This window comes from Telmatherina bonti, assembly GCF_933228915.1.
Source record: "Telmatherina bonti genome assembly, chromosome: 9".
NCBI classification, from domain to species: domain Eukaryota; kingdom Metazoa; phylum Chordata; class Actinopteri; order Atheriniformes; family Telmatherinidae; genus Telmatherina; species Telmatherina bonti.
In genome coordinates, this window is record NC_136627.1 from 17,418,058 (window position 1) to 17,430,037 (window position 11,980).

The window sequence follows — 11,980 nt, forward strand, 5'->3', positions numbered from 1 at the left end:
GAAGATTCGTGTTAATTGATGTTGTTATTCAAAAATAAAAAAAGAATTTGTTTCTTGGGTTGTGATCAAAGAGCACTGCTAAGAAGCACTATTTTAGGTTATACTACTGTAACAGCCTTCTATAAGCCACCAGTCACATGAGCACTTAAACATATCCACAAGACTTTACATATTAAAAATACATTAGTACTTTATCATCTGACAGCTGCTTGGTAAAATAATCCTGTAAGAGTGCTGAATCTTCCCATCAAGACTCTTATGACCTATAGCAACGTATACTGTGTGTGTGCATGGATGTGTGAGGGTCTGCTGATCCTCTAAAAGCTGTCTGATACTAATTAAACCAACGCTTGTATCGCTGAGCCGATGCTAACAATGCAAGTGATCCTTTCTCATTAAGCAAAACGCTCAACAAATCGCTCCCACTCTGCTGTAGTAGTTTTTACAGAGTCCTCACCTCTTTTTATTGTATCAAGTAACTTCACGAGTGGATATTATTTATTACAAAATAACTGCATTTGTAATAAACATGAGAAAAAAAATATAAGCAAGCTTTTTTTCTTGGCTTGGCCTGCCACTACCTTCTACACAAATGGAAGTTTAAATAAAATAAATAAAAAGAAATTAATAAATAAAAGAAAAGAAATGAAAACAAGTGTTTACAACCCATTTTTAAATTGAAGAAAGTAAAATGTGGATGAAATACAAATGCTTTTTGTTTCTTTCAAAATATTCAGCTTCAGTGGCCAAACCAGTCCATGCATATTGATTATAATGAGTGCAAGAATGGAAATCTTCAGCTATCTAAATGCCTATGTTGGTGTGTGCCGGGCATCTGCCCATGTGGTCTTATATTGAATCAGCCTTCCCTTTCTAGTTTCCAAAAATGTACCACTTGCCGTCTTTTCATGCTAATGCCACAGGCTTTATAGTGGCTGATGGTAGATAAAAGTCAGTGGTCTGACTGAACAGCCTGCTGTTTCTAATGGGACAGATGTGTACAACTGGAAGGCCATTACTCTTGTTGTGGGGACATAAATCCACATGAAATTATTGCGACTTGTCTCAAAAAGTAGGTCTCCATCACTTAAAACATAAAATCTTAATGTGAAATGTTTAGCACACTGAGGTTATTTATGCAACCAGTGTCCAGGAAATAAATACAGCTTCAAATAATGTCCTCTGAAGTCATGCCAGTGCATGTTTAGGCATTTTTTTTTTCATAATCATTATAACATATCTAAGCAATATTAATGAAGCCTATGGTATCATGCAACATGACATTGCCCTTTACTTGACCTCAAAAATTCAGCTTTGTATAATGGTGACCCTCCTAAAAATGATTAATTATTTATGGCACATGCAAATGTACTTTGTTTAAGTCTGTGGTACATTTTTAAACCATTAGTGTGGGATGTTCTATCCACACAAACTGTCTAAACAGCCAGCTTGAGCACTACAAACAACAGAGACAAAGAGCAGATTGAAGCAGACAAAGCTCAATCCTCCTCCTCTTCCTTTATTTTATTTATTTTTTTTTATTTTAAAATATTCTTCTGCTAAAACCTTCCTTTTGCATTGATTTTCCTCTTCATTCACAATTCTACTGTCACTTGCACTAGATGGTGCTGGCAGACCCATCTGTATGTCATTATGAAAAGCTGATTTTACTGCCCTTAATTCCACACACGCACTTAGAAGCCTTTTTTTTTTCAAATCAGCAACAAAATCTTGCTCTCTCTAAATCCCTTACATGTTAAAATCTGCAGCCGTGATGAATCCCCTGAAGGATGCTTTAACATAAAAAAGATTATGCACTCTAAACAAACAGGCGCATCAGCTATACAAGCAACCAGCAGGAGGCCGCGGTCAACTAAAAACATTCATGATCCAGCTCCGTTTTAAACACTGGCACAAAAGATTCAGCCGTCTCCTTTATTTTCAGCTTAATTTCTCATAAATAAATAGAAAATCAAAGCAGTTTCATTTTAATGCTTGGAGAAATTATTTGTTAAAGGGCTCTGATTTCCAGTCAACATTGAAGAAAGAGATCAAAAGCTCTGAAAGACAAATAAATGTTAATGAGGACGCTGAAGCGACCAGGATAGTGATTTTATGTGTGATGCATAACAACTGGCTTCAAAATTAACAACATCAACCTAACATTTCCAGCAGCTTTGTGCTGAATGCAAAAAAAAAAAAAAAAAAAACACAACTTAAAACTGAATCATTCCCTCTTCTCACTTATGTAACTCGATTTTCCAATACTCTAGCACCTGGCCGGCACACATACAGATTGACACAAACACACACTGCAGCCCCATCCCTTAAGACTACCTATCATGTAGACTAAAGCAGAACACAAACTACACAAATGACAAGTGTCAGAAAGATGTTATCCATCCCAGCTTCACAGAGTAGCACTGAAGTCAGCTGGTCAACAGCTTGTTGTTTGTCCTTGTAAAACAGGTGATATGTGAATGGATATCATAGACAGACGGAGGGGAACTAAAATGGGTATAAACATGTCAAAGGTGGTAAAGATTTACAAGGAAACAGACAAAAAGTAAAAATATTTACAGCTCAGGAGAACAATTGTAAACCACAAGACTTGAGGAGCCATTAAGATGAGTGACGGTGCAAGTGTCACCTCATTAGGAGATGGGGAGAAGCAAATGGAAAATGAGAAGTCTTCTGCAGTCATCCATAGACATTCAATAAAAGGCTGTTTAAAAAGCAAAAAGTAGGCCCTATACTGCGGAACAAAGAGAGCGATGGACTGCTTGAACACCAGCTAGGGACGCTATGCTCCATATTCTATTTTATGAAATTACATGCCCTGCTCTGCCCTCCCCTTCCTTGCAATGAGTGATAACGGCATAGATTTGTTAATCTGTCTCATGCACAAAAGCAATGGCTGCAGCACACTGCTGAGCAGCACAAATGGCTGCAACTTTTCCCAAACTTGCAGTATTTTCAGACAAGAGAGAGTTCCACAATCTCAGGGGAGCCAAAATTCACAAGGCAAACAATACAGATGCAGAGCTTTACAGCGCAGAAAGCTGAATCGCCTTCTCTCCCTCATTTTCACTCTGGTGCTTTCTGCACTCCGTTCTTTTCTCTCCTCCTCCACCTCTCTCTCCTTTTACATATTGGGTCAGTTGAGCTCCTGCACTGCAGCACATTTGAGTGATGTGGTAAGAGGTTTTTCCTGATCTCTGGACTCAGGGAAATGTGCCTTTTGGAGTGGTCCTTTGTTTCTCCCTTTGGATTGGACTCAGTCTTTAACTTCTCCGTTGATTTATCATGCAGCCTCTACTTATTTCCGGAGCAGCTAGGCTAATGTGTTTCAAATGCATTGCCATATGGCACTTGGTTCTCTGCAGATTTTCATAGTCAACACCTTGCAAGTCATCAAACTGATTCAGTATACAGCATAGAGAAGAGTAAACTGTTCCAGTGTAAGAGATACAGCTACTGCCAGGCTCAGTGCATTGGTTTTAGACCAGCGTTTTATGAATCCACAATGGGATTCAGAAATTAGCTGAGCCATTGGCACAGAAAGATAAGCTCCAGGACAAATACAGAGTTATGAAAATGTAGACTGCACCGACTCCCCACACACAAACAAACACACATGCACCAAAAAAAGTGGAATGTGTCTCTTCGTGCAGCACCTGCAACATACTGCAACTTCAGCATCATGATCAGAGGCAGTTTGGCTTTTTCAGCAAACTGGAGATAATTCCCCTTTCCCCTCCCTCCAATACAGGATATCACAGCACACATACAAAAGCACAAAACGCAAACGCTTATTGCTCACAAAACTTCCTGTAAATTTTCCCTTTTTTGGATTCAATAATTACAGCGTCTTACAGAGACAGAAATGAAGGGAAAAATAGTGTTTCTGCTACTTTCTCTGCATGACAATTTCTTCAGTATCCACAACTGATGACTCCGTTTGCTTGTGCCTCCCTAATCTGCTCCTCTGTCCTCTAGCTACCATCAATAGCTCTCTCTCCTCACTTCTTTTTCTTAATTCTTCTCTCTATTTCCTTTGCACTGCTATTCCAAATTAAAGGCAGAGCTCATTTGGGTTCCAAAAAAACACCAAAGACATCAACGCTGATTGAGCAGAAGAAATAAAGAGGAAAACACACTGTCAATTAATCTATCACACATTCACATGCCTGTGCACATGCTGACATAGATGAGCAGTGACAATAGCCTTTCTCCACTATGCAGTGCAAACACTTATCAGACAAAGAGCAACCAGAGGCCAAAACACCCCCCAGAGTAAAAATGTTAGCGGAGAGAAGGAAAAACATAATGCCACACCATGCTTCAAACCACACAACAGTTTTGCAGTGTCTCATCTGACATGTCACACAAACGTTTCCTCCTACTTCACAGACAATGCATGGAAATTCAGGCTCTGAAGCTGTGCTGGGAGCCTGTAAAATCTTTTGTCACAGGCTTATAGTATCTCACATCTCTGAAATGAGTTCATTTGCAACAGCAATGTCACGGTTAAGGCCTAATCAGCTGATATAGAATTATGTCATAGCACGTGCTAATAAGCTTGCATTGTTGTATGACATTCACCACTAAGGATTAAACACCTGAAGGAAAAATGTGCATTCATAAAATATAGTTTAGCAAGTTGAGTTAGTAAAAATTAGTTCACTTTAACATGTAACCTAAACTACCCATCGGATGATTTCTTTTCAATGCAATGCTAAAAGGAATGATACCAGAATAAAGTTATAATAAGAAAGGAAGTATATATGACTTTTTTTTTCTTTTTTTTAATATATTTTCTGGTTGATTTAGACTGGGTTGAAGAATTAAAGTACACCTATACTGAATAAAACCAAAGTCATTGTGAAAGATAATAACAAAAGCAAAAACAAATAGAGAAAGAAAGAGAAGTATGGACAGATTCCAAGGAAAGAAGGGTTAAAGAAACACATTGCAATTACCGTGATGGCGTCTTGGCAAGGAATAAACCCCAAGAGAAGTTCTGATGGTCAATTCCACTGCTAATTATAAACGTCACTAACATAAGAAAGAATTCAGATTGAAAGATATGTACCATTGTTATATCTCTTCCCAAAAAAAAGAACAAAAAAGACAAACATTTAACCAACTTTTGTTACATTTGTTGCCGTTTAGCATTTCACCAACACATTAAAATCACTTGGAGATGTTTGTGCAAAGTTGCAGCACTATTTCTTAGGACACAACCATCTAGCATGGTCTAATATGACAAAGCCCACCGTTCATTTGTGAAATATTACCGTGGGTTGGTGTTAGTGGAGGAGAGCGAACGTTGCGAAGGTACTGACAAAATAATCAAGGATCCAAAAACTTTATTCATGAAGTCATTTGAGAGTGGTTAGGGGTGGCGAAGGTTGGAGTTAACAGAGTAATACATTATGTTTTTAATCAATCTGAGTGCACACTAAAAATGCTGACCGTATAGTCTGACCTTGTGGTCGAGGAAAGGAAATTTTTCTGTGACTCTATGAGCATGTGTACCTGGATGGGCATGTTTGTCATAAAATTAGAATTTAAAAATGTTTAAAAAAAAGAAGATAAATGAATTTAGGTAGAAAACAAGAGGGTACAGCATTGTTAAACATTTTAAAATTAGAAGAAAAGAGCCTTGATATTAAACAGACATGCTTCCAGAAACTTTATATGAAGGTGTCCTCCACTCATTTGAGCAACAATAACTGCCATAAATAAAGGAACAATGAAAGCAACACAAGGTAAATGTTTCATATAATGGAAACTTAAACTCAGTGATGAGCAATGCTGGAAATTAATTGTTTATACTATCAAAGGGTGTTTCCTGTTTAACAGGAAATAAAGTGGCTTGCTACATATTGTACACTTAGTGCAAGTTGATACTCATGAAAATAATTATAAAATAATACCCAATTTTAACTGTATAACTCCTGGTGAATGTGTTGGAATCACAGCAGATGTCATATCATGTCAATATAAAGCAAAACCCAAATAAACTCTCCACAGTTGTCAAAATTACATGATATTTTACGCACATTATAATTTTACCTCAGGAAAGAGAAGGAGAACTTGTGTAGTGTTGGTTAAAGAGCATATTTAAACACTGTTAGTTCAACCTTCAACACATCATTTTCAATTTTTTTTTTCCTTTTTCTTTTTCTTTTTTTCCTTCTTGCTGTTTTTGGTCCCAAACTGCACCATTATAGTGTAGGAGCATATGAAATACCTCAAATACTCTAATAATGATTGTTGTTAAAGACTTTTTTAGAATAATTAACCCACAAATGACTTCAGTGCTGAAAAGAAGCCAATAATGAAAGATGCTGTGATCCAATCCCCACTGCTAAAAAAATACAACAGAAGTCAAAATATTGACACATAAATAATTTGTCAGTTGTTTTTTCCGTTTGTTTGTTTCAATTAATGTGGTTTTTATCACTACCTGAAAACAAAAAGTATACATATATATATATATATATATATATATGTATATATATATATATATATATATATATGTATATATATATATATATATATATATATATATATGTATATATATATATATATATATATATATATATATATGTATATATATATATATATATATATATATATATATATATATAATTTCTGCATCACAACTAATATGAGCACCTTTATTTGCCCTCTGGTGGACTCAACGTACACAGCCAATTTACAGAGAGAAGAAGAAATTAGGTGGGCAAATTAAAAAAAGAAAAAAAAAAATCACCCAATCACATTTTCTCTCATACTCTCAATTACTGTTTATTCGCCCACATCAGCAATCCGTCGTTTAGATAATGACAATCGCAGCATGCCTCGCTGATTTAGTATCGCCTCTTATACTATCCACTTCAAAACCAGCAGCATTCACTTGGATTGTTCTGGCTTTGGGTTTTTCTTTTTTCTTTGTGGCTTTGAACAGTTTCCAACTAGAACGTTCAATTTAGCGAAAAAAAAAAACAAAAAAAAAAAAACAACAAAAAACTATGGTCTAAGATTTCCAGCTAATGAGATTTTAGAATACGCATCAAAGGCTCCCAAAAATCTCCTGGACCGTTTCTCAACCCTTTCTTTGTAACTTAAACTGTGATACTATTTTGAAATCAGACAAGCAGCGGAATTGTTTCCAGATGTCATTATCCACCACAACTTTTCCTTCCAGAGCAACATCACTCAATTCGTAGCTATCAGCCTTTCCAGCAGGACACCAAAATGCACAACCTGTCTATAAAGCAGTTTCAAACACAGGTTCCCACCAACCTTTTCACCAATTGATTGAAGAGCTTGTTTTTATTAAGAAGGCTATACCAGACGCATAATCACTATACATTGATTTAACATTACCTTTACAATTAAATTCTTCACTGAAATTACAGAATAAATATATGCACATTTTTCTTCAAATCTTTGTGAGAAAGAAAACATTAAAAGTGCCTCCTACAAAGCCGTTAGTGGGTGGCAATGGGGAATCCAGAAGCAAAGAAGGGGGAGGGAAAGAAGAAACAGGAAGGGAAAGAGAGGGGTAGGGTTCTCAACAAAGTGTGTGGAAATATCCAGAAAACCCTCGGCATTGTCCATGCGTTGGCGCATCCTTTTTTTTACAAGAAGCACCTGATATAGACAGAAGTTCTCATTAATAGTAATAACCATATTAATAAGATATAAAAATTAAATAGAACACTGAACTGTAAATGTGTTGCAGTATCTCTGTTCAGAATGTGACGTGATAGTTCTGAATAAATCCTCTCACTTCCTGCACTGAAGCGAGGGCATGCAGCAAACTGCAGTTCGTTTTTAATAAGAGTATTTTTTTCTCTCTCTCTCTTTTGATCATTTCCTACAAACTTCATGTGCACAGCCTCTGCATGTTTGTACATCCTAGTTGTGGGGTAGAAGAGACAGAAAAAAGAAAGAAAGAAAAAATAAAGTCAGGGAGACGTCCAGCTCCCGTTAGTCTTCTTGGTAACTGATAGCACATCATGGTAACTCCATAAAAATGGATTTTAATAACAGATGTACAATTTTTGTAGGTTTATTCCCCAATGCCCTTCTTGTTCCTCTTTCGCTGTCATGTGGGCATGTAAAGATATTTATATATTATAAAAATAACGGTTGTTGACATTGCTGGCTACTCTGAAAAAAGGCACTTAATAGAAATATCTGAGAATGACCTCTCCTCCAAAGTGATTTGGGGGAATATTGTGACTGTAATATAATATAAATTTTTTATCATGCTTTTCAAGTTTAGTTTTTTGTTATTGGTTTTGGGTGAATGTGTTTTGAAGGTGACAAAGTGAATATGTTGACGTTTTTTATTTATTTATTTTTCTTTATCCCCCTCCTCCCCCCTCCCCCCAATAGGCTGGAGATGTTAAAACCGGTAAGATTTTTCCAAGACTTCGAGGTAATCCGGCTTTGTTTGAAGTTTGGCCCTTAACTCGAGGTAATCGCTTTGGGACGGGTCAGGGTAGCAGCCTTTCCCCGCCGTGAAAAGCAATGTCTCCTTCAAACGTGCATCCTGCTGCAAATCCGGGTACTGGATGCCTGGTGGGTGTGCATGCGCAACGTGCATGTCCTTTAGTTTGGGTACAGTTCCATATAAACAGTCTACAAAGCCCACTGTTGGCGTAGGTCGCTGACTGTCAATCACTGTCGGGCAGAGTCCTCCATTCTCATGAAATCCTGCCATGTCAGCTGTGGTGTGGTTGACTGTAACAATGGTGTTGAGTTGAGAATTGGAAACAGCCAAAGTCCACTCTCTCTCTTTCTCTAATAAGGTTCTGTAGTTACTGTTGCTACTGCTGCCATTGTCCTTCTTTTCTGAGAGCTGTGCATTCTCCTGCTCTGCTATCTCGCCCTCTCTAGGCTTATAGATAGGGTTGTTACACATCTGAGTTACGGGATGAGGGATGTAATCATAAACATGTCCATGAGCATGTGTGTGACTAGAGTGAGAGTGTGTGTGCATACTGGGCATTGGTTTTTCTGGAGTGCCACTGTTCCCAGTACTACTTTGCCTTGGGGGGTCCTCAAAAATCCGGCATTGCATTTGGATCCCTGTCAGATCTACCTCTGAACGTTTCCGAAAAGGCAGCTTCTTCCTGCGCCGAAGAACAAAGGCAAAAAGACCAGCAGCCACAAATACAGCTGAGATGAAAAGGATGAGTAGGCTGAGGATGAGGACTGATAGTGGCACAGCCCCCCTCCCACGTGCCTCCCCCAGGTCAGAGCTCCCCGTGGTCAAGTCATCCCCACCAGGTAGAGCTGGAAATGGGCCAGAGGAAGATTTGAGCTCGGGACATAGGACCTCAACTTCAAGTGAGCGCAAGTCCTTTCCAAAAGCAAACTCTGGGGTCTTGCAGATGACATCACCAACCACAATGACAGAAGAGAGTTTTTCCAGCCACTGCTTCAGGGGAATGATATCACAGGAGCAGTCCCAGGGGTTCTGATGGAGATCAATCTGGACAATGGAGGTCAGATGCTCCAGGACACCATGCACAGGCAAGGATAGGAAGTAATTGTTACGGAGGTTGAGACGTGCAAGGTTAGTGCCAGCAAAGGCATCAGTGGGAAGGGAGCGTAGCAGGTTGTCATTAAGAAAAACCAACTGGAGATTTGGCATTAGGGAGAAAGAGTGAGGTTGGATCTCACGTATGACATTATATTCAAAGTAAAGATAACTCAACAGCTGAAGCCCCCGAAACATCCCAGGTGTGAGTCGCTCAATGTCATTCCCATTCAGGTATAAACTCTTCAAGTTTGGTAAGTTAATAAAGGCGCCTTCCTGGACATAGGATATCCTATTGTTCCCTAAATGCAGTAAATCCAAACTTGAAAAGTTCCAGAAATCTGAACGGTATATTTTCTGTATTAGGTTCCCACTGAGATATAATTTCTTGGCATTGAGGGGCCGTGGCAAGAGCTCGGAGATATTGTGAAAGCCTTTTTCTTTACAGTTCACCGTTAGGCCCAGATCATTGATGTGAAGGTTGCAAATACATCCAGCTGGACAAATGATTGGGATGGGAGGTCTTGTTTGGTAACCAGCAATGGGTGGCTGGTTGATGCCTGGATAGATGCTACGAGGGGTTGGGGGGTTCTTTGTTGGCCGGGGTCGTTTGGTAGGCTTCACAGCTCTTTCCTTGTACTCCACAGAAGAGGCTGTGTTGTGAAAGGAGGAGAGCATGGAGGAAGGTTTGGTAGGCCAAGTGTTTTCGTTGCTGAAAGGAACCCGAGGAATTCCCAGCTTGGCCTCAATCTCCGCATCGGAGAGCAGAGGACAAAGCTCACTACGCTTGATTTCCCGTAAGTCTTTGCCGTGTAAGTGGAATGGATACTCACATGTAATCTCACCCACCAAAGCTGTATAAGGGATTCTCTCCAGCCATGTTTTTAACTGGACAATCTCACACACACAGTTCCAAGGATTCTCTTCCAGCTGGATTTCCATCAAGCTTCTCCCAATATACTCCAGTGTGCCCTTATATGGTAATGTCTTAAGTCTGTTTCCTCTCAAGTCCAGATGCGTGAGGGACACGGATCGAAAAAGATAGTTTGGGAGCACAGGGATCAGATTGTCATTTAGTATAAGTACTCTCAACTTGTGAAGGTGCCTGAATGCACCACTTTCAATCTTTTTGATAACATTATAGTCTGCCTGGAGATACTCTAAACTCTCCAATCCTTGAAACGTATCGTTCCGAAAAACTTCAAGTTTGTTTTCGTGGAGGAACAGCCGTTTGAGTATTCCTAAGCCATTGAATGCCCCAGCATGGATATCTTGCAAGGCGTTATTACCCAGATTAATGGATATGGCATTGTTAAGGTGGAGGAAGCTGTTAAAGTAAAGTTTCCTCATCGAGTTTCTCTGCAGGTTAAGCTTGAAGGGTCTGGTCCATATCTGGGAGATCTGGCTGACATTTGTAAATCCTTTACTGTCACAGTGGACGTGGAAGATACCCTCCTTGACCTCGCAGTAGCAGGGCTCAAAACAAGGCTCGTCGATCTCCTCTGAATCCTCTAGTAGTGGGATTGGTGTGGTCCATCCTAAGGCTATGGTGCTCAGCAAGGTAACCCACAGCATCCTCGCTGACACCAAGGGGATGAAGTGTTGGCTCCAGGGACAGAGCCACTTCACAGCACTGCAATAGAGAAAGACAATGCAAGGGTGGGTGGGAAAGGAGAAGAGAAGGCGTTGAGGTTGGGATTACACACACAGACACACACACACACCCTCACAAAGTAAGGTTTAAGGTGACAGGCAGAAAGAGAGGACAGAGGAATGAGGAAGAGAGCATTAGTTTCAGTAGACTGGAAGGCAAGCTTTGAAATGAATACCAATGAATAATAGAATGCCATCTGAGACCACTTCACATTCTGCAATATTGCTGGGTATTTCAAACAAAATATAAGACTAGCGCTCTTGAATGAATAATATGATACCCAGCAACACAAACAAATCTCTACCAACAGTCAGTTAACTTCACTATGTAGACAGGAACGCCATCTATTATACAGCAGATGTGCTGGTAAGGTCTCAATAAATCACAGCAGAGATGCTTATCGCCGTGAAAAAACGAAGGCAACAGTAGGCGAGTGAGGAGACACTGGCCTTTTGCCTCATTTATTACATAACAGGAGCTTCAACCCCTCTTTCAAGACATATACAGTATATGAGGGTTCAAAACAATAAGTGGAATTTAGAATCAGCAAAGTGAACCTATAAGACAGATGCCTGAAGACTGGCAGCTCTGTGATTCATGGGAATAAAAAAAAAAAAAAAAGGATATCGTTAAGATTTTTGCTTGATAGGTCAGTCACAACAGATTTGTATATCCCAATATTTGATGCAGGATGACATGAATAAATGCATAAGCCTAAATATTCCTCTCAAGACTCAATGTAATAAAGGCCTAAAATT

The 11,980-nt window shown here is 39.1% G+C and overlaps 1 protein-coding gene across 1 annotated transcript; it reads right to left on the reverse strand.

Annotated features, from left to right (window-relative positions):
• Positions 1-8,428: 8,428 nt before the first annotated feature.
• On the reverse strand, positions 8,429-11,197 carry slitrk3a (SLIT and NTRK-like family, member 3a; the record flags this gene model as incomplete). The annotated part of the gene is made up of 1 exon (XM_079246261.1): positions 8,429-11,197. The coding sequence occupies exon 1, from the start codon at positions 11,141-11,143 to the stop codon at positions 8,429-8,431; it is 2,715 nt and encodes a 904-aa protein (XP_079102387.1). The 5' UTR covers positions 11,144-11,197.
• Between the last annotated feature and the right edge of the window lie 783 nt (positions 11,198-11,980).